The sequence below is a fragment of the Dendrobates tinctorius genome, unplaced genomic scaffold (genome assembly GCF_039654945.1).
Source record: "Dendrobates tinctorius isolate UK_male_01 unplaced genomic scaffold, ASM3965494v1 ptg000202l, whole genome shotgun sequence".
NCBI lineage: Eukaryota > Metazoa > Chordata > Amphibia > Anura > Dendrobatidae > Dendrobates > Dendrobates tinctorius.
The window spans coordinates 17948-40593 of NW_027361869.1; the positions used below are offsets into that span (position 1 = coordinate 17948).

General features: G+C 51.5%; 1 protein-coding gene across 2 annotated transcripts in view; it reads right to left on the reverse strand.

Annotated features, from left to right (window-relative positions):
- Positions 1-22646, reverse strand: part of XPO6 (exportin 6) — a 54008-nt gene that overhangs the window by 5421 nt on the left and 25941 nt on the right. The window contains exons 8-21 of one of the 2 annotated variants that reach the window (XM_073553491.1): positions 21993-22119; positions 21235-21344; positions 20988-21096; positions 20516-20605; positions 17812-17881; positions 10500-10659; positions 9971-10063; positions 9682-9826; positions 9310-9456; positions 8155-8341; positions 7850-8005; positions 6821-6935; positions 6560-6731; positions 6323-6484 (exon numbers count right to left, since the gene is read on the reverse strand). In XM_073553491.1, the coding sequence (XP_073409592.1) occupies positions 6323-6484; positions 6560-6731; positions 6821-6935; positions 7850-8005; positions 8155-8341; positions 9310-9456; positions 9682-9826; positions 9971-10063; positions 10500-10659; positions 17812-17881; positions 20516-20605; positions 20988-21096; positions 21235-21344; positions 21993-22119 (1843 nt within the window). Of the gene's footprint in view, positions 1-6322; positions 6485-6559; positions 6732-6820; positions 6936-7849; positions 8006-8154; positions 8342-9309; positions 9457-9681; positions 9827-9970; positions 10064-10499; positions 10660-17811; positions 17882-20515; positions 20609-20987; positions 21097-21234; positions 21345-21992; positions 22120-22646 lie in introns of both variants that reach the window. The other variant, XM_073553490.1, reaches the window with a different exon arrangement.

Consider the following 22646-nt stretch of genomic DNA (forward strand, 5'->3'; position numbering starts at 1 on the left):
GTGTTTTGTAAATGTGTGCAGGTTAGTCCAAGTGGCTGCCTTACACACTTGATGTGCTGAGGCTTGATGCCGAATGGCCCAAGAGGCCCCTACCGCCCGCGTAGAGTGTGCCGTGATACCGGCCAGAAGAGGAGAATTGTTGAGGCGGTAAGCCTCTTGAATGGTGGACTTGATCCACCTAGCAAGGGTGGCTTTGGAAGCCGGTAGGCCCTTGCGAACGCCTTCTGGAATAAGGAAAAGTGAATCAGACTTCAGGAAAGGAGCAGTCCTAGACACGTAAACACGCAATGCCCTGACAAGGTCAAGCGTATGCAGAGCCTTCTCTACCCTATGAACGGGAGCCGGGCAAAGAGACGGTAGTGATATTTCCTCATTGAGGTGGAAGCTGGACCCGACCTTCGGAAGGAAGGATGGTACTGTACGGAGAACCACCTTGTCCTGATGAAAAACCAGGAAGGGTCGTCTGCAGGAAAGAGCTGAAAGTTCAGACACCCTGCGTAGCGAGGTGATTGCCACCAGGAAAACCACTTTCTGCGATAGAAAGCGGAGTGAGACCACCCTAAGGGGTTCAAAAGGAGGTGACTGTAGTGCTGTCAAGACCAGGTTGAGGTCCCACGTCTCCAACGGACGATTGTAGGGGGGAACCAATCGGGAAACCCCTTGGAGAAAAGTCTACACTTGCGGCTTGTTAGCAATACGCCTCTGAAAGAGCACTGAAAGCGTTGAGACCTGGCTCTTCAGCGAGCCCAGGGATAGCCCGGCGTCCAGGCCTGACTGAAGGAACCCGAGGGCCTTTGGAAGAGAATAGGGAAGTGGAATCTGCCCACGAGAGTCGCACCATGTGAAGAAAAACCTTCCAGGTACGATAGTAAATCCTGGCTGAAGTTGGCTTTCGAGCCCTGATCATGGTTTTAACAACGTCCGGTGAAAAACCTGCTTGGGTCAAAACCCAGGTCTCAATGGCCACTCCGTCAAATTGAGAGCCCTTGAGTTCTGGTGGAAGAACGGGCCTTGTGACAGGAGGTCGGGACGTGTGGGGAGACGCCAGGGAGCGTCTGCTGTGAGTTGCACGACGTCGGCGTACCATGTACGCCTGGGCCAGTCTGGAGCGATCAGAATGGTGGGAACACCCTCTTGTTTGATCTTCCTCAGGACTCTGGAGATCAGGGGGAGGGGTGGAAAAATGTACAGAAGCTGGAACTGGGTCCAGTCCTGAACCAGGGCATCTGCTCCGAGCGATCGCGAATCGCGCGTCCTGGCCATGAAATTGGGAACCTTGGCATTGAGATGGGATGCCATCAGATCCACGTCCGGGGTCCCCCAACGATGACAGATCTGACCAAAGACTTCGGGATGGAGAGACCATTCCCCAGAGTCCATTCCTTGTCGGCTGAGATAGTCGGCTTCCCAGTTGTCCACGCCCGGAATGTGGACCGCGGAGAGTACCGACCTTGCATCCTCCGCCCACTGTAGGATACGCGTTACTTCGGTCATCGCCTGGATGCTGCGGGTGCCGCCTTGATGGTTCACGTATGCCACTGCCGTGGCATTGTCCGACTGTACTCTGATATGAAAGTCTGCCAGCAAGTGATGGAAGGCTTGCAACGCCAGGAAGATGGCCCGAATTTCCAGGATGTTGATGGGCATGGTCGATTCCCTTGGTGACCACCTGCCTTGCGCTCTGTGATGTAGGTGCACCGCGCCCCAACCCATAAGGCTTGCGTCGGTGGTCAAAACCTTCCATTGACCGGAAAGGATTTTCCCCTTGCAAGCGAGGTTGGCTTGAGCCACCAGTGCAGGGACCTCCTGGTGTTTGCTGATAACCGGAACTCCCTGTCGAGGGAGAACGGATTCCTGTCCCAGGACTTGAGGATGGCCAGTTGAAGGGGTCTGAGGTGAAACTGGGCAAATGGTACCGCCTCCATTGCTGCTGCCATCCTGCCAAGTACTCTCATGGTATACCGGAGAGATCTGGGGGACTTGCGGAGGAGTGTGTGAACTCCCAGACGGAGAGCCAGTGCCTTGTCCCTGGAGAGGATCACCAGACCCTTGGAGGTGTCGAATAGCATCCCCAGGAAGGTCAGAGACTGACTCGGGGTAGTCGAGGACTTCTGTAAATTGACTAACCATCCCAGGCGCGTCAGAGTGTCGATCGTGATCGAGACGTTGACCTCGCAGTCCTTGAGGGTGGAGGCCTTGATGAGAAGGTCGTCCAGGTATGGAACGACTACTATGCCTCTGGAGTGCAGAACATCCATGGTAGCTGCCATGACCTTTGTAAATGTTCTGGGGGCCGTGGCCAGACCGAACGGGAGGGCCACAAACTGATAATGGTCTTGGTTGATTGCGAATCTGAGAAACCTCTGATGGGCGGGAGCAATTGGTATATGCAGGTATGCGTCCTGTATGTCTATGGAGGCAAGATATTCTCCTTTTTCCAAAGAGGCAACGATTGACCGGAGGGATTCCATGCGGAAGTGACGAACTCGAACGTACTTGTTGAGTTGCTTGAGGTCTAGTATGGGTCGGTTGCTGCCTCCCTTCTTGGGCACCACGAACAGGTTGGAGTAGAACCCTCGGAAGCGCTCTTCTGCTGGGACTGGCACTATGACTCCTGCTCGCAGGAGGGAAGAAACCGCTTGACGGAAGGCCTGAGCTTTGAGCGGGGATTTTGGAGGGACAGATGGAAAAAACCTGTGCGGTGGGCTGGTAGTAAACTCGATTTTGTATCCTGAAGACACTATTTCCTTTACCCACTTGTCTTCTGTAATAGGCAGCCAGACCTGCTGAAAGAGTAGCAGTCGTCCGCCAACAAGTGGGGTGTCTTCGAGAGGGCATGAGTCAGGACGAGGGAAAAGTCTGAGGTTTTCCTCCTTTAGGTTTTGCCTGGCTTGCCTTTGATTGCCAGTTCCTGTCCGGCCTCTGTGCCGCCGTGTGTTGTCCCTGCGGGGGGAACGATTACGGTTTTGTGCTGGGCGTGAGACGGACCAGCCCGAAGAATTCCGAAAGGATCGGAAACGAGATTGATTACGCCTTTTAAACGTGCCTTTTGGTCTTAGTTGAGGGAGGGAAGTACTTTTACCCCCGGTAGCATTGGATATCATTGTATCCAGCTTTTCACCGAAAAGACGGCCACTGAAGTACGGGAGATTTGTTAGGGACTTTTTTGAGGCCGCATCCGCTTTCCATTCTCTTAGCCAGAGAATACGCCGGATTGTAATGGCGTTTGATGCTATTCCCGCTATTCCTCTTGCAGAGTCCGACGCTGCAAGGACCATGTAATCTGCCACCACTGCAATTTGCACCGCCTGGTCCGCCATCTGAGGATTTGAAGCTTGAAGGCCCTTTTGCAATAGAGCAGCCCAAGCCATGATGGCCTTGGCTGCCCAGACTAAAGCAAATGCGGGAGCCAAAGAGGCACCTGCCGCTTCAAAGATTGAACGAGCCATGCGTTCGACTTGTCTGTCTGCCGTGTCCTTGAGGGTTGATCTGTCCGGCAGCGAGAGAAGCGTTTGTGCTGCCAGCCCAGAGACTGGAGGGTCCACTTCAGGCGGATCTGTCCAATCCTTGGTGTCTTTCTGTGGAAAGGGGTATTTTGCTTCCAAATACTTGCGATTGGCGAATTTTTTCTCAGGCTGCGAAAAATGCTTAGAAAGGATTTTTTGGAATTCCGGGTGATTAGGGAAGACCTTCGATGGTTTCTGAACACTTTCAAAGGAAATGTTGTGTTCTGGTGCTTCCAGGGTTGGATCTGAAATGTCCAGCACCCGAAGGATGGAAGAGACGATATCCTCAACTATCGCAGTATTGCTAGGGGGACTAGGGAGCAAAGCGTTCTCTGTTTCGTTATCTGAATTGGAGTCACATATGCCCTCTGAGTCCTGCGCATCGCTAAGGAGCTCCCTAGCGGGCGAACTAGAGCGGAGGTTTCCCGTAGTCTGGGATCATTGTGGAGATCCGCATTGTCCTTCTCTATCAGGGGACGGCCTCGGTGACCTGAGGCCACTGTGTCTTTCCCTGGAGGGGGAAGACCTATTGCTATGTGAGGACACAGCTGAACGCGACCTGTGGGTCCGCTTACGCCTCGAACTGTCGGAAGCGCCCTGATCATGAGACCGGACGTCCCTTTGCTGGGTAACGTTCATAGCGGAGACATGACCCTGCAGTAATGTGGAGGTCAGGTTATCTATAGACTGTGTCATAGACTGCGACATCTGAGTTGCCCATTCCAGCGCAGTAGCGGTCGCAGAAGCGTTGGTAGGGACTTCTTGGGGTTCTGCTCCGTTTTTTTGGGTACAGTCCCGGCAGTGCGGATACGACATAGTACCTAGGCTGATTAATAGAGACCCTACAGGGGTATCTACGCAGAGGAAAAAGGAGTAGGAGAGCGCTATAGGTTATAGGAATTCACAGCTGAGTACCAAGGACCCAGCTGTGATCTTACCCCACCGGTGCTCCCCTTAGGTCCAGCGCTGATAAGCCCCATGTCCTGTGCCCCCCGGAGACTCTGTGCTGCCTTCCTCCAGGTGCAGCAAGATGGCCACCGGATTCTGAGGTGGAGAGGGAAGGGGGCGGAGAGCTGGAAAAGGGCGCGCTGGGCCATGTAAAAGCGCGCCCTTCCTGCCTCGATCCGCCCCTTCTATGACACTGCAGTGTCATTTTCGTCATCCGGGGGGGCGTGCCAGGGGCGGGCCGGGGGGGCGGGGAAAAGGCGGCGGCTTCGGCTAGGCCGAAGCCGCGGTCTAAATTAGAGACCTGATGCCCAGGAGGGCTCCAGAGCGGCGCGGTAGTCCGGGAGGGGGTCGGATTTGCACCGGACCCCCCCAGAATGGGCGACTGGCTAGCGGTGGGGGCAGCAGTGCTAGCGGTTCCTGTGTGGGGGGTCCCTGGAGCGCCATGGAGCCACTGCTACTGCAGAGGCAGGGGCGCAGAAAGCCCTGTCTCTGCTGTGCCACGTCTGCCTGCACCCTCCCCCGGCCCCAGCAGGATCCCACAGCTGGGCTGGGGTCCCTGGTGCAGAATGCTGTCTGTACTCCGACCCTACCTGCAGCGTCTCAACCTAATGCCCCCTGCGGGGGATTAGGGAGGGTGCGTCTGTCACCATCAGGGGGTCTTCATCCTTGCCTCAACCTCAACCCAGACCCTGAAGGGGGTTGGGGAAGGAGGGGGGGGTCTCAACTTCGGACCAGTACCCGAGGGACTGGGGAAGGAGCGACATGGGGGACCGCCATCTCTACTTCAACTGGGCACCCCTAAAAAGGGGGCCAAGGAAGGAGCCATGCCGGGAGTCTCGCTGGAGACCCACTTTTCTTCATCTGTTCCGACGAAAGGAAAAAAAGAAAAAAAGGTGTGCCTCCTTGCGACACTAAGCAAAAACTGGAGAAGGCTGACGCCGTCCAGGGGTGTATACTGCAGAGGAGGAGCCAAAGTTAATCTTTTTCAGATTATGCATAGTGTCGCCTCCTAGTGGACAGCAGCATAACACCCACGGTTCTGTGTCCCCCAATAAGGCGACAGAGTAAATCACAATCTCCTGTGAACGCTGGTCACGGACTGGCATTCACAGGAGGATTGTGATGACTAGCACCAAGCGTCTTCTGCACACCACCGGCTGTCATGACAATCCGTCGGCACCCAACGGTCAAGTGACAGGGGCGCCAGAGGGTGGGACTTGTGATACGCTTCTGTTCGGCGCTTATTAAATACTGCTGTCTGATTGACAGCGGCATGTAACTGGTGATATTGGGTCCACCCGCAAGTGTTAAGGGGGCTCTACACATAGCGATATCGCTAACGTGTCACCGATTTGTGACGCAGCAGCGATATCGCTACATGTGATACTTACCTCCAACCGGCTCCCCGCTGGCTATCGCTGATCACGCGAGATCGGCCTGGTCCATTTCTCGTCGCCTGCTTCCTGCTGGCGCCGATGAGCGAGCTATGGACGCGGGCGGAAGACGGCGGTCATCGCTTCGTCTGAAAGGCAAGTACGACCGCCGAGCATCGCTAGTGAGATCTGCCTGTTTGGCAGCTCACTAGCGACCATTTAGCGATGCACCAGCGATCCTGACCGGGTCGTATCGTGGTCGGGATCGCTGGTGCATCGCTAAATGTAAAGGAGCCTTTAGAGGCACTTGATGGTGGATTAAATCAGCCATCAAGTTCAGGGAAAGTTGCAGGATCAGGGCCAGAGCCATCAAAGGCAGGGACATGACCGACGACTTAAATATTTGTCATCAGTCGTGAAGGGCTTAACAGTGTTCTGGCGAATTCTACTTACTTGGAAAGGAAGAGAAAAAAATTGGGTTAGTTGAGCACTGACCTGCATGACGCCAACGAACTGTGCCTGGTTTTCCATGGGCTCGTCGCCCCCTTCTCTGTGGACGCTGGCTAAAACAGAGGCTCGGTAGAAATACCTCCAGTTGTGATGCAGCAGCTGGAAGAGCAGCTCGAACAGCTCAGCTTTCACATCGGGGGACGGACGCTGCAAAAGCAGAAAATTAGGAAATGGAAGAAACAAGAATTGAAGAGCAAAACCTCTCCAGCAATGAGCACTTACCTCCGCGATGATGGGGTAGAGCTGCTCCATGCACAGGGACAGGATACTTGGCAGGAAAGGCTTAAAGGCCGGACCAGGTTCCTGGACGACAACCTGCAGGATCTTCAGAAACTTCTCAACCACGTGACAGCCGGCGCTGCCCTCCTGTAGGATGCTTTCTGCCAGCTGCTCCCTGTGGGACGGCGTGAGATAATGAGCACTCTGGGGTGATCACTGTGGGATAAAAAAATAATCCATGCATGTAGGACGGGCTATAGTTACCTGGTAAACATGTTGAGGAAGGTCTGTATGATCTGCTCGGTAAACGGCACCCCCATTTGTACCCTGAGTCCTTGGAATAAGGCCAAGAAAAAGCTGAGCATCTCCTCGGTCACATCTAAGAAAGAAAAATCAGACATGCACAAAAAGAACAAATATGTACAGCGACAAGTCCCGGAGCGGCCTTGCAGCTCAGAGAAAAGGAAGTGCAGATTGTCCCTTTGTATGGAGCTCACATCCTTCTCCCAACGAGACTTGTTCTAATTTCACAACATGGCACTAACTTATTGTACATAAGACAAAATATTCCCCTACCGATGCTGCAACCAAGGGCACGGAGTGTTTCCTGACTGCGGCGTTACATTTTTAATGGATTTTTCTGCATTAAATTACTCCCCTGAAAATACCACCACTTGCATTCACTAGAGCTATCCATAGACAGTGTGTTGTGGCTTTCGGAGATTTCTGCAAGAAATCCTTCAGGGGCTAAAAGGGCAAACGGATCATTAAAGAAATAAATAATTACATAGCCTGTCGCCACCTGGTGTTCACAGAGTATAACAATGTGCAGGTCCATCTGGTGGTCAGAGCGCTGGTGGACGCACATGCTCAGTCAGTCTCACCAGAACCAGGGCACTGCATTGTCAACTTCAGCCAATAGAAACGGCTTTCAGAGCAGAAAGCCATGTCCATTGGCTGCTTTAACATAGGGATTGATCTACTAAATATCCTTGACAGTTCAGATCAGTAGTGCAACCATGCCGCTGACCCGAATTGTTGATCCACCGGCAAGGAGACACAGGAGTGGTGTGCTCCTGATGAAGGAGAAAGCATACAACCCCTTTAAGTAAATCTCATAACCCTTCACTGGAGCTTAAAGGGTCTGACCGACCCTGCTCCTTCATTCCGAGCCCTGTCTCATAGCATAACCAATGTCACGTGACCACTGCAGCCAATCAGCAGCTGCTGATTGGCTGTAACCTTCAAAAATCCACCAGCGTGGACTTGTGTATCAACCACAGGATATCATACCCGACTGGTGAATGTATGATGGGAAAAGAGCAAGGGAGAGCTGAGCCGACTCCTGCATAGACTGGTAGCAGATCTGCCGAGATTTGGTGCCCTCTCCGGAGATGTTCTCTACGATGTCCTTCAACACACCCAGGGTCTGACAAATGACACGCTTGGCTACAGAAGAGTAGGAAAGAACAAAAAAAAAAAAAAAAAAAAGGTGAGCAAAGTATAGAGTTATTAGAAGAAAAAAAAAAAAAAAAAATAGTAATGGGGGGAAAGTGAGAGAGGAATACAATGACAGCGGTGGGGTTCCAGATACTCACTAGCCTCAAGCTGCCCCTTTCTCTGAGGAGGCGTCGTACCCTTCAGATGGCGGTAGTCTCTGGTCAAGCTGTTCAGGAGGTTGGCATGATGACTCGAGCGCTCGGCCCACTGCTGCTCGCCCTCTGGGACATTTGGCCATGGGAGAAGGAGGACGTTAGAGAGGGCGCGACACAGCAGCACCTGAGCCTGCATGAGGCGGAGAAAGAATCATTTACAATGGAGGATCGTGCATGGTTATAGAATTATCAGACATATCAGATGTAGATATTCAGAGAGCACAGTCATGAAAAACCAGAAAATATTACACTTGTTAAATCATTGTAAGACAGGTTGACACAGGCCAGGTAAAGGGACTGGAAGAAAAAGTAAAAGGTTTAGGGGGCACTGACAAACTGACGAAGGCAGGTCCGAAACGTGCGTCAGGGCGGACGCACATGCTGCTGAGCCCTCTTTCATATGGTGTCCTTAACAGGTATGCTTTTAAGAACCTTAATGTATATGCTTTGTGTACTATTCTAAAGTTTGAATGCCTAAGTGCATTCTCTGCATACTCCACCCTTTATTGATCACCATACCACTGTGATATATATCTTGGGCATTTGGTCTATACTATCTGTATTACTACATGATGGTTGGTTACCAAATATAATAATCTGATTGGTTGACCTGCAGCTTGCACTGTGCATCCTGCACTTTATAATGCACATACGCTTCTTCCTTTCTCCTCATCCAAATCTGTTCTTACCATGAAATAATAAAAAGTGTTTATATATATATATTTTTCATCATTTTGGACTCTTTGATCGTTTTTTTTTTTTTCTTTCTCTGCTTACATTAATTTGACGATCAGTCCACTCCATTTTCCTACATGTAGGCATCATAAAGGTTAAATGATATTTAAATCCATACTGATTATGCCTGGTGCATGACCTAGGGAAGCAAAGCCCACCATGGAGAGAATATACAGGTATCTGGGACCACCACCTCTGGAATGATTGTAGTACCCATACACAAGAACCACTTCCCTAGGAGCAGCAAGCCAAATTTCTGCCATGTATCCATGAAGATATAAATGGACATTATGGCCGCTGCAACATCATAGTAGAAAAGTCCCGTTGGGGACTGGTGCAGTGAGCAGGAATGAGAAAGCCCACCTCTTCTGGAAGTCTCTGCGCAGAACTGTCTGTCACGCGGCTGAACACCTTCTGGACGGCAGGAATGTTTATCAGGAATACAGGCCGCACCGTTGTGGCCACAGAGACCAGCAGATGGCAAGCAGAGAGCAGCAGCTTTTCTTGTACCTAGAAAGACTCGAGAGTTAGTAAGGGGGTCTTCAGGGTCACCCCCAGAAGGCATATTTATAAACAGGGTACACCCAGCTGCCCCATTCACTGTGCTGGAAATGTGAAGGGGTTGCTGCGCTTAATCGGCACTGCAGGATTTTGTGACCCAATTTATTAAAAAGTCATGCCATTTTTAGCAATGGGACAGCCACTCTAATCCCAACCACTGCCACCATGGCTCACCTTTGTGCTGATGAGTGGGGGTAGCGCCTCCATCACTGAGGAGACGATAGACACAAACTGCTGGGGGTTCTGGTGCTGCACCTCGCTGTAAAACCGGGCGAGCCAGTGGGAGTAGGCTTGCAACGCTGCCAGGGACTGGGCATGGCTGCCAAAGGAGAACAGTGCAGATATTACATACAAGCCTACAGGCGGATCTGTCACTTATACGCATCAATAATACAGCATGCCAGGCTGCCAAGTATGAGCCCTCATCTCTGGAGGAGGAAGAGTGCCGGGATGAAATACTCACACATCCACAAGGTCCGGCTTCAGCACTGAAGGCACCGCCGTCTCCATATTGTACGGTTTGATCTCAGAGCCATATAACGTGACTTTGACCAATCTAGCAGAGATGAGGAAAAGAGGATGAAGGAAAATATCAATGTAACCTACATTTCATGCGTTTTTTTTTTTGTTTTGTTTTTTTAAAAGGGATTGTCCACTACGTTTATATTGATGACTAGGCAATAAAGGTGGCGGTCGGATGTGATCAGTTGCGGAACAACACAGCTCGGACAACTACATAGTGGCTGCAGAAGGGTAGAGTAGAACCACTCCCATTCATTTGGGTAGAGGCAGATGTGCAGTACCAGGCCACGGCTACCATACAGGTGACGGAGGTAAGGCGCGCATCACATCCGGCTAGGAACATCTGATCGGTGGGGATTCCTTGTGTTACACCCCCCACCGATCTGATATTGATGAACAATGTTCAGGATAGTTCTTCAATGTAAATGTAGTGGACATCCCCTTTAAGCCAGTGTCATATCAGAAATTACCTTTCCACAACTGTAAGGGCATCGTTGAAGCGAGCTTCGAACACATCCCCGATGAAGTACTCGGCGAGACGGCCAACAGCCTGAAGGAGGGAGCTGAGGTCACGCAAGGAGCAGTGCAGCCTGCGACAGTCGTTCTCGGCAGTCACATTGAGACGCTGTTCTGAAAGAGCAGAAATAACAGTTATCCGCTGCAACCGGTGGAATGCTACAATGTCCTAGAGTGTGGTGTCCTAACCACAATTCTTAAAGGGAATCTGTCACCCCTTTTTTGCGATATCATATAATGATATCATTCAATTGTGTGTCACATAAGGATTCTCTTAGTACTTTTGCTTCCCCCTGACCCCGCACCTTTCATGCATAAATACCTTTTTTATATCGGTTCAGATGTATGTAAACTGCTGCTGTTTGGTCCGCTGGGCGGGGCTTATTCACCTGCCCCCCCCCCCCCCCCGTCTTGCTCGACGCATTTCTTGTTGAGTAGAGCAAGACAGGGAGGGGGCAGTGGAATAAGCCCCGCCCAGCGGACCGGACAGCGGCAGTTTACATACATCTGAACCGATAATATAAACAGGATTTTTTGGGTTGCTTACCGTAAAATCTGTCTCTCTGAGCCTTCATTGGGGGACACAGAGACCATGGGTGTATGCTGCTGCCACTAGGAGGCTGACACTATGCACAAAAAAAGGTTAGCTCCTCCTCCGCAGTGTGCACCCCACAGGAAGTTCCTCAGTTAGTGAGAAAGCAGTAGGAGAAGTAACAGAATAGATTGAAAGCAGAACAAACAACTCAACTGTAACAAACCGACAAACATAAGAACAGGAGTTGTAGAACATGGGAGGGTGCTGTGTCCCCCAATGAAGGCTCCGAGAAACAGATTTTACGGTAAGCAACCCAAAAAATCCTGTTTTCTCGTTCGCCTTATTGGGGGACACAGAGACCATGGGACGTCCCAAAGCAGTCCCTGGGGTGGGAAACAAACTTCCATCAGGCCAGTGGACTCGCCACCGCAGCCTGCAGAATCCTTCTACCTAGGCTGGTGTCCGCCGAAGCGTAGGTGTGGACCCTGTAGAATTTCACAAAGGTGTGAACCGATGACCACGTTGCAGCATTGCAAAGCTGCAGCGCGGAAGCTCTGTGGCGCACCGCCCAGGAGGCACCCACCGCTCGGGTAGAGTGCGCTCTGATCCCTGGAGGGGCCACTCGATGCTTGACCCGGTATGCCTCCAAAATTGCCGATCTGATCCAGCGCGCAATATTGGCCTTTGAGGCTGGGTGATGAACAGAGAGTCTGACTTCCGCAAGGAAGTCGTCCGGGCTAGATAGACTCTCAATGCCCTGACTAGGTCCAGCTTGTCCAAAGACCGCTCCCGAGGGTGAGCTGGGCTCGGGCAGAAGGATGGCAGAACAATGTCCTCATTGAGGTGAAACGAAGATACCACCTTCGGACGAAAAGAGGGCGGAGGCCGCAGAACTACCTTGTCCTGATGAAGGACCAAAAAAGGAGAGCGGCAAGAAAGTACCGCTAATTCCGACACGCGCCGGATGGAGGTAATGGCCACCAGAAAGGCCACTTTCCAAGAAAGGAGGGAAAGGGAAACGTCCCTGAGAGGTTCAAAAGGAGGACCCTGCAGAACCTGAAGAACCAAATTAAGATCCCAAGGATCCAAGGGAGCTCGGTACGGAGGAACCGTGTGAGCCACACCCTGGAGGAAGGTTTTGACCTGGGGCCGGGAGGCCAGCGTTTTCTGAAATAAAATGGACAGTGCCGAAACTTGACCCTTCAAGGAACTGAGAGCAAGCCCCGCATCCAGCCCTGCCTGAAGAAACGCCAGAATAGAAGGGAGCGAAAAAACCAAGGGCGCGATGTCATTGGCCTCACACCAGGAGAAATAGGCTTTCCAAGTACGGTAATAGATCTTCGAAGAAGGCGGCTTTCTGGCGCGGATCATGGTATGAATTACCCGATCAGAGAATCCTGCCCGTCTCAAAACCTCGGTCTCAACAGCCACGCCGTTAAATTGAGCGACCGAGAATTGGGGTGGCAAATCGGGCCTAGAGACAGCAGATCTGCCCGTCGGGAAGCTTCCAGGGGGCGTCCGCGAGAAGGTTGACAATGTCTGCGAATCAAGACCTTCTGGGCCAATTCGGGGCGATGAGGATGACTGGAATCCCCTCTGCTTTGATTTTCTTCAACAACTTGGGAAGAAGAGGCAGAGGAGGGAACAGGTAGGGGAGCACGAACTGTGACCAAGGGACGGCCAGAGCGTCGACGCCCACTGCCAGAGGGTCCCGAGACCTGGATACGAATTGTGGGGCTTTCCTGTTGAGGCGAGATGCCATGAGGTCTACATCCGGGGTTCCCCACCGACGGCAGAGCAGATGAAACACCTCCGGATGTAGGGACCATTACCCTGCCGCGAGACCCTCGCGGCTGAGGAAATCGGCGGCCCAGTTGTCCACGCCGGGAATGTGAACCGCGGAAATCGTTGGAACAAAGGTCTCTGCCCATTGAAGAATTCTGGACACTTCCGCCAGGGCTGAGACACTCCGTGTCCCCCCTTGGCGGTTGATATACGCCACCACTGTGGCATTGTCTGTCTGAATCCTGACAGGCAGGCCCTTGAGGCGCCTTTCCCAGTGGACGAGAGCTAGATGGATCGCCCGTATCTCTAGGACATTGATCTGCAGAGCTGATTCCTGAGTCGACCATCGACCCTGAACAGTGTGATTGCGGAACACTGCACCCCAGCCGATGAGGCTGGCGTCCGTAGTGACAATCTGCCAGTAAACGGGAAAAGACCGCCCCAAGAGAATGAGGGGAGACGTCAACCACCAGTTGAGAGACCGCCTGATCCGGCAGGAAAGGCGAACCGGACGATCCAGAGACAGAGCAGACCTGTTCCACCTGGACAAAATGGCCTGCTGGAGTGGCCTGGCGTGAAATTGGGCAAAGGGAACTGCCTCTATCGCCGCCACCATCTTCCCCAGGACCCTCATGGCTGACCTGAGGGATGGAAATCGTGTGATCTGTAATGATCGCACGCCCTGCTGCAGGGAAAGAATCTTGTCTTGTGGGAGAAATACCCTTGACCGACGAGTGTCGAACAGAAGGCCCAGAAACACAAGGCGTTGAGTAGGGACCAGACAGGACTTTTCCCGGTTGACGATCCACCCAAAACTGGACAGGGTGTCTAGAACGATCGCCACACTTAGGCAGGCCTGTTGAAAGGAGGGGGCCTTGATCAGGATATCGTCGAGGTACGGAAAAAGAACGAGACCTCTGATCCTCAACAAGGCCATCAACGCCGCCATAATCTTCGTGAAGACTCTGGGAGCGGTGGCGAGCCCGAAAGGAAGCGCGACGAACTGGTAATGTTCGTGAAGAATCGCAAACCGCAGGAACTTCTGATGTCCGGGAAATATGGGCACATGTAGATAGGCATCTTGGATGTCTATGGAACCCATGAATTCCTGCTCCTCCATGGAAGCAATTACCGAGCGAACTGACTCCATCTGGAGTGGCGAAGGCAAACTCTCTTGTTGAGTAACTTGAGATCCAAGATGGGTCGAACTGTCCCGTCCTTTTTCGGCACCACAAACAGGTTTGAATAAAACCCTGTGAAGCGTTCCGATTCGGGAACGGGCACAATCACCCCGGAACTGAAGAGAGGCGATGGCCGAACCGAACCCCGGGACCAAGGCCGGATCCCTCGGCGGACGGGATTGTAAGAAACGATCCCGTGGAAGAGAAATGAACTCTATTTTGTATCCTGTTAATACAACCTCTCTGACCCAAGCGTCCTCTACTGAGGCGAGCCAGACGTCGCTGAAGAAGAGAAGTCGACCTCCCAATTGGAAGGGACCCACGGGAGACCGATGGTAGTCATGCGGACGTAGACCGTCCAGATCTAGATCTGGACGGTCTTCCCTGGGAAGAGTGGGACCGCCAGGACGGAGTGGGCCTGAAGGAAACCTTCTTTCTTTCCTGACGTGCCTGTGGCCTTTGCTGGTTGGAAGGGTTTTCCGCAGTATTGAAACGGCGGAAAGTCCGACAGGGACGAAACTGACGCCTTGGAGGAGGTCTGCGAGGCTTGGAGGGGAGAAGAGAACTCGTACCTCCGGTAGCGTCCTTAATAATCTGATCCAATTGTGATCCGAAGAGACGCACTCCCTGAAAAGGCAGATTGGTCAGAGACTTTTTAGAGGACAAGTCCGCCTGCCAGGCCTTGAGCCAAATTGTACTTCGGATTGCCACGATGTTACTTGACGCCTGAACTGCGCAAGATGCGGCATCCAAGGAGGCAGAAAGCAGATAATCCCCCGCATGGGAAATCTGATTGGCGAGATCGGCCAAATGCTCTGGTCGTGCCTTATACAGAACGCCCTGCCGAAGGTCATCTGCCCAAGTGGATATGGCCTTTGCTGCCCAAGAAGAAACAAAGACTGGACATACCGCTGCTGATGCCGCTTCGAAGGCAGATTTTGCTAGATTCTATGATCCTATCATTAGAATCTTTTAGCGACGCCACACCTGACAGCGGAAGGACCGTATTATTAGAAAGTCTGGACACGGGAGGGTCCACCGAGGGAGAAGCGGCCCAGTTGTCCGTGAGCTCTTTAGCAAACGGGTACAGCACGCCGAGACGCTTTCCTCTTTGAAAGCGTCTGGTCGGATCTTCTCTCTCCTTTGTAAAAATCTTTCCAAACTCAGAATGGAAGGGAAACACCCTGGATGGTGTTTCCGCCCGTCTGGACGAAACCTCCTGATCTGAGGATTTCGCAGGGGCGTCAGCGATGTCAAAGGTATGGTGAATCGCGGCAATGAGGTTTTGCACCGTAACCTTCATGTTCGCATCCTGGTCCGAATCCAGCTCTAAGACCCCTTCCGATTCCGAAAGCGCTTCGCCTGACTCGGGGGAGGAGGCCCGAGAGGGAGACTGCTGGGGACTATGGGGTGAGGTAGGACGAGGGGAGGACTCCGCCTGGAGGTCCTGCCTGGGCCTCTTGCGACTGCCGCTGGCTGGCTCAGATGGGACGTCCTGAGACGTGCTGGGTCCCGCCGAAGCTCCCAAGGGCAACTTGTCCAGAACGGCTACTAGGGACTGAGACACCTTGATGAGGTCTGCCACTGACTGTGATTGAGAGGAGGCCCAACCCGGCATGGGGGGCTCACTCGCCCCTGGGGCTATGGATGGCTCCTGAGCGGCGTCGGGCTGGACGCAGAGCGGGTACGATCAGACTTAGCGTTGGACATAGTGAAAAGAGAGGCAGTGCCGGCCGGTTGGGGGACAGAAGGCAGAGAAGGGTGTCAGTCTGCAGGTGCAGAGCTACTCACGGTCCGGTGTCCCCAAGGGCGACGCTCTCTGATCTAGCTGCAGGATGAGGCCAGGCCAATCCGGATGAAAAAAGGCCCAGCGACCGAAATCCGGCAGGGAATGAGGTCCGACTGGCAGGCTGAGAAGATGGCGACCACCAGGGAAAGGGCGCGCTGCCAGAGGGAGAAGAAGCTCGCCGCAGAGATCCCCTTAGCACCGCCCGCTGTCCAATAGCAGGCTGGTGTGAGGCAAGGGGGCTGGGAAGGCCTAGGACGGGCGGGAGAGAAGCCCGCTTAGAAGAAAGGGGCAGGGGGCGTGGCCGCGACGCAGCGGTAGGCCCGAGATGAAGCCGGGGCCTAAATTAATAGCGCCGGCCGCCTGTCAGCAGGGGGTCGGCGCGGAAGACGCGCCGCAACACCGGGCCGCAACCCCGGGCCGCGTCCCTGCTTCCCACAGCCCGACCCCTGTATACCCCTGCCGGGATGAAGAAGAAACGGGGGGGGGGGGCTCAGAACAAGGCCCGAAAGAAAAGGGGCCTTCATGGATGCGGCGACCGTGGGGAGAAGCGGGCGCGCAGGCCCTACCGTGGTCCCCTGGCGACCGCCTTAGGATGAAAACGCCGGGGGACCGCTAGACCGCATACTCACCCAGGCCGGGGGCCACAATAAAGGTACCTGAGATTCCCACGCTGTCTGTCGTCTTTATGGAATCCACGCCTCGTCCAACCGTCAGGCTCTGGTAGGCGAGATGGTGGGAGGCGGGGGGCAAGGACCGTCCGTATAGCTGGCACGCACCTGTGCGAGGCTCCTGGTCCTGCCACGGAGACCTATGAGGATACGGGGTGGCAGTACACGCCGTACTCATAGTCTCTTTGTGGGAGTACGGATGTGACTGTTCACTCCGTATCCCTCCGAAACCTGTAAAGGAACGACGCACGACGAGGTAGATAGGGGTCTAATAAAAGACCCGTGTCCACCTCCTACTGACACTAAGCTAAACTGAGGAACTTCCTGCCGGTCGGTGGGGTGTACACTGCGGAGGAGGAGCTAACCTTTTTTTGTGCATAGTGTCAGCCTCCTAGTGGCAGCAGCATACACCCATGGTCTCTGTGTCCCCCAATAAGGCGAACGAGAAAAGGTATTTATGCATCAAAGGTGCGGGGTCAGGGGGAAGCAAAAGTACTAAGAGAATCCTTATGTGACACACAATTGAATGATATCATTATATGATATCACAAAAAAGGGTGACAGATTCCCTTTAAGCCTTAGCTGCCTTTAAGACTGTGGCGTTTGTGAAACCCCCATAAACGCTTCCAAATTAGTTCTCTTTCGCAATTGCAGTGAAATCGCGCGGCACCTGCGCAGAGGGGTCCTTTTAACGCCTGCGGCACCTGCGCAGAGGGGTCCTTTTAACGCCTGCGGCACCTGCGCAGAGGGGTCCTTTTAACGCCTGCGGCACCTGCGCAGAGGGGTCCTTTTAACGCCTGCGGCACCTGCGCAGAGGGGTCCTTTTAACGCCTGCGGCACCTGCGCAGAGGGGTCCTTTTAACGCCTGCGGCACCTGCGCAGAAGGGTCCTTTTAACGCCTGCGGCACCTGCGCAGAGGGGTCCTTTTAACGCCTGCGGCACCTGCGCAGAGGGGTCCTTTTAACGCCTGCGGCACCTGCGCAGAGGGGTCCTTTTAACGCCTGCGGCACCTGCGCAGAGGGGTCCTTTTAACGCCTGCGGCACCTGCGCAGAAGGGTCTGCGCCACCTGTGCAGCAAAGGGCAAAGCTGAGGAAGCAGTAGAGTAAATCACGTAACTGCCGCCACCTTGGCCACAGAAGAGCCACCCTAGATCACCAAATAGTGAGCAGCAGAAGGCCTTAAAATGCAGTGAATGGGTAAAAAAAACAAAACTACTAGGCATATATGACTGCAGTACAACCATACTGATCTAGATCCCTTTAACCAGCATTAAAGCTCATCTTATACCAGTCGATGGAGATACATACCTGCCCCCGTGTTCACTATACACCGCTGCAGCCCCAGATACACGTCCAAATTCTCCTGCAGCGCAGCAAACTGCATAGAAGCAAAAAGAAGAAACTCGATAACTGCCATTGAGAATAGACAACTCTACATACACCTGATTTAAGGGCGAGAGGGGGTCTCCTGTTCAGTATCTGAATTAGTCAGCAAGCACCTTGTTCTAGAGGTCATAGCTTATGTATTGAAAAGAGGGTGCAATACTTAATTTCTCCTGCAGAGGCACTGCAGGGAAACTGGACACTTGCTGCTTGTCTGCCTGCAGACTACAGCTGATCGCTGGAGATCTCAGCAGTAGGACACCATGTTGTCAGCTTAATAGGAAACCCATTGAATAAAAGGGGCAAGTCCAAGACAGACCCCTATGGTCACCTTGAATTACACTTCCCATTACCGGGCACTAGCAGCTCGTCCACCTATGATATCCGGTATATTCAATGTCCATCTACAACCCCAACCAATTAAATCACCGGCAGGAATAAAGACATTTCCCAAATGGAATATTAAAAAGGCAAATTAAAGGAAATTCAAGAAAAGGTCATTTAGAAGAAATTGTCCAATTTACAAATATTATGTTGGAAATTGGATTGAAAATGCAAAGTGACAAGATAATGGAAGAGCTGAAACCCCCGCAGAAAGAGAAATAAAATGGAAACAAGAGTCAGTGGCTCCGGCTCCAGACATCCTCTCATCTGCTCCATTATGGCCCAGAAGAGTTGGGGTTGTTTTTTTTTTTTTTTTTTTAACAGACTAAATTTTCTCAAGAATGTCTGTAAGTGATCGGAGAGGGAAGGACAAAGAATGATGGGCGACAGGACTGTAAACATAAGCTGCTGCGGCGCGTAATACAGGGTAAGTAATGTATGGATGCAGAATAGTGAGTGCAGCTCTGGAGTATAATACAGGATGTAACTGAGGATCAGTAATGTAATGTATGCACACAGTGACTGCACCAGCAGAATAGTGAGTGCAGCTCTGGGGTATAATACAGGATGTAACTCAGGATCAGTAATGTATGCACACAGTGACTGCACCAGCAGAATAGTGAGTGCAGCTCTGGGGTATAATACAGGATGTAACTGAGGATCAGTAATGTAATGTATGCACACAGTGACTGCACCAGCAGAATAGTGAGTGCAGCTCTGGGGTATAATACAGGATGTAACTGAGGATCAGTAATGTATGCACACAGTGACTGCACCAGCAGAATAGTGAGTGCAGCTCTGGGGTATAATACAGGATGTAACTCAGGATCAGTAATGTAATGTATGCACACAGTGACTGCACCAGCAGAATAGTGAGTGCAGCTCTGGAGTATAATACAGGATGTAACTCAGGATCAGTAATGTAATGTATGCACACAGTGACTGCACCAGCAGAATAGTGAGTGCAGCTCTGGGGTATAATACAGGATGTAACTGAGGATCAGTAATGTATGCACACAGTGACTGCACCAGCAGAATAGTGAGTGCAGCTCTGGGGTATAATACAGGATGTAACTCAGGATCAGTAATGTAATGTATGCACACAGTGACTGCACCAGCAGAATAGTGAGCGCAGCTCTGGAGTATAATACAGGATGTAACTCAGGATCAGTAATGTAATGTATGCACACAGTGACTGCACCAGCAGAATAGTGAGTGCAGCTCTGGGGTATAATACAGGATGTAACTGAGGATCAGTAATGTATGCACACAGTGACTGCACCAGCAGAATAGTGAGTGCAGCTCTGGGGTATAATACAGGATGTAACTCAGGATCAGTAATGTAATGTATGCACACAGTGACTGCACCAGCAGAATAGTGAGTGCAGCTCTGGGGTATAATACAGGATGTAACTCAGGATCAGTAATGTAATGTACACAGTGACTGCACCAGCAGAATAGTGAGCGCAGCTCTGGAGTATAATACAGGATGTAACTCAGGATCAGTAATGTAATGTAATGTAATGTATGTACACAGTGACTGCACCAGCAGAATAGTGAGTGCAGCTCTGGGGGTATAATACAGGATGTAACTCAGGATCAGTAATGTAATGTATGCACACAGTGACTGCACCAGCAGAATAGTGAGTGCAGCTCTGGGGTATAATACAGGATGTAACTCAGGATCAGTAATGTAATGTATGCACACAGTGACTGCACCAGCAGAATAGTGAGTGCAGCTCTGGGGTATAATACAGGATGTAACTCAGGATCAGTAATGTAATGTACACAGTGACTGCACCAGCAGAATAGTGAGCGCAGCTCTGGAGTATAATACAGGATGTAACTCAGGATCAGTAATGTAATGTAATGTATGTACACAGTGACTGCACCAGCAGAATAGTGAGTGCAGCTCTGGGGGTATAATACAGGATGTAACTCAGGATCAGTAATGTAATGTATGTACACAGGGACTGCACCAGCAGAATAGTGAGTGCAGCTCTGGGGTATAATACAGGATGTAACACAGGATCAGTAATGTATGTACACAGTGACTGCACCAGCAGAATAGTGAGCGCAGCTCTGGAGTATAATACAGGATGTAACTCAGGATCAGTAATGTATGTACACAGTGACGGCACCAGCAGAATAGTGAGTGCAGCTCTGGGGTATAATACAGGATGTAACTCAGGTAAAACAGTAAGTAAAAGAATATATGTATAAAGTGTCTCAATCCGGGATTTACCAAAGTACTGAAGGCATGCGTTGGGAGCAATTCCATGATTTTGGCTACCACTTCTAAGCTGTGACGTAGATATCGTTGCCACTCCGTCTGCTGCTGTAAAGCAAGATGCAACATACCGGTCAGCACAAAAATAAAATTTGAAAAACATTCTGCTTTCACATTTCAGTACATGCCATGACTGGAAAGAAAAGACGATATTTGTTTTAGTACCTAAAGGAGTAAGACGCAGCCAATATTTTATTAGGATTTCTTCCATGCAGCGCCTCAATTGAGGGATAGGGTCAAATTGAAAACCTCTATATCGGAGCCCTACATAAGCCTAACACACATATTGCACCTCTTACTGTCCACATGTTTGGTACTGCAATTAAACCATAAAGTGCAAGCAGAGGAAATCTGACCTGTGTGTTAAGTTAATTCAGCACCAAAAGAGCAAAAACGGCAGTGGCTGTGACTGTACTGCCATACTCACGTCATCATCTAGAGTGTCGTCATCCAACTCCTCCAATTGCGTCTGGTTGTAGCGGAACTGGATCCGGTTCAGCACCTCGGTGAGCAGCAGCACCAGGGCATCTTCGTACCTATGAAGGACACAATATTAATATGCGTCTATGTAAGCAGAGACCACCAGTAGTGTCCACTATCTCCATAGGGCCACCTTCGCTTTATCCGCTTGAAAAACCCCAACCTTATCGCCACATGATCACAAGACCCCTTACCTGCCCATAATGGTCTCTCTGTCTTCTAGCCGGTTTCTTATCTTGTTTGTTAGATAGTCTAAGAAAAGCGCCCAGATGTCAAGACACGAGAGGTAACCTTCATGTGTCGGCTGCAGAGACAATTACATAGTAAGCGTGATGTCATCAGCATAAGAAATCTGTCCATTTGTTGCAAACTCAGCTTTATTTCCCCTCCCCAGGTCCAGCCCAGTCTCCACCGCTGCTCTCTGTTGTCTGTAGCGCTTACATCACAAACAAATTGGTGCGCTCAGCAGCTGTGCCCGAGCGCTCGACATGAGCCACTGATTGGGATGTCTGTTGGCTGAGGCTGGCTTCACGGTCCATTTACAAGTCACCATGCCAGGACCAACCATGGGCCCATTGACCTCAGCTAACAAGCATATAACGAGGTCGTTAAGATCAAGTCAGCAGACTTTAGGTTGGTGTAAATGAACAAGAGCCGATCTGCAGGACCCGGAAGTGGCCGTGTAACTGACGGTGCGTACATCGCTGACAGACAGACCTTAGCAGGGCTGATACTGATGTCCCATTTAAGGGATGGGTGATCAATATGATTCCAGTGAACAACACCTTTAAGGAGTTAAAAGTCTGACACACCAACACCCAATGGGACCATAATTAATAAAGGTTGGCCTCCAATGGAATCAGATCTAATTCTGGAGGCATCATGTCGGCATCCGTAGTGCACAACCGTTGCATGTTTAATGCTGCACTCACACCCGAGACCACCACATTACCTGGTGAAAGGTGTATTTGAAGAGTAGTGCCAGGAGCTCAACCACCGGGAACTGGGCATTGGACTCTATCCTCCTCAAGTGGACGCTGACGAAGAGTCGAAGGAAGTCCGTAAACTTTTCCACATAACTGTAAAGACAGAAAGAATCAGCAAGGAGGGACATTACTGCATATCTGGAGGCTGCAGAAGAGCGGTGCGTCCCATACACGGTCCCTGACCAGCCTCCTATTAGCTCTTACTCCATCTCTGAATGATGCTTTTCCTAACAAAGCTCCGTATGTCTGCACAGCAGGGAATTCCACAGCCCCCTATGGTTTTGTTACAGCTGATCGATGTTCCCATCTACTGTCCATCTAACATGATGGAATAAAGAATGTGAATTCATCAGACCGGGCGCCTCCTTTCCATTGCTCCATGTTCTGATGCGTTCTCTGCCGGATCCAACACCTTGTCAGCAGTTCAGGATACAGTCAGTCTTCTGTGTGGTTGGATCAGATGTGCAACTTGACTGCGAATAGGAGGAGCCCTAGAGACCCATGACCCAGTCACAATGTCAGCAGTTGTCATTCTTTGGACTACTTTTGGTACTAACCTCTGTATAGCAGAAAACCCCTAGCAGGTGCCGGCGGAAAGCGGCAGGCTCGGCACCCCGCCA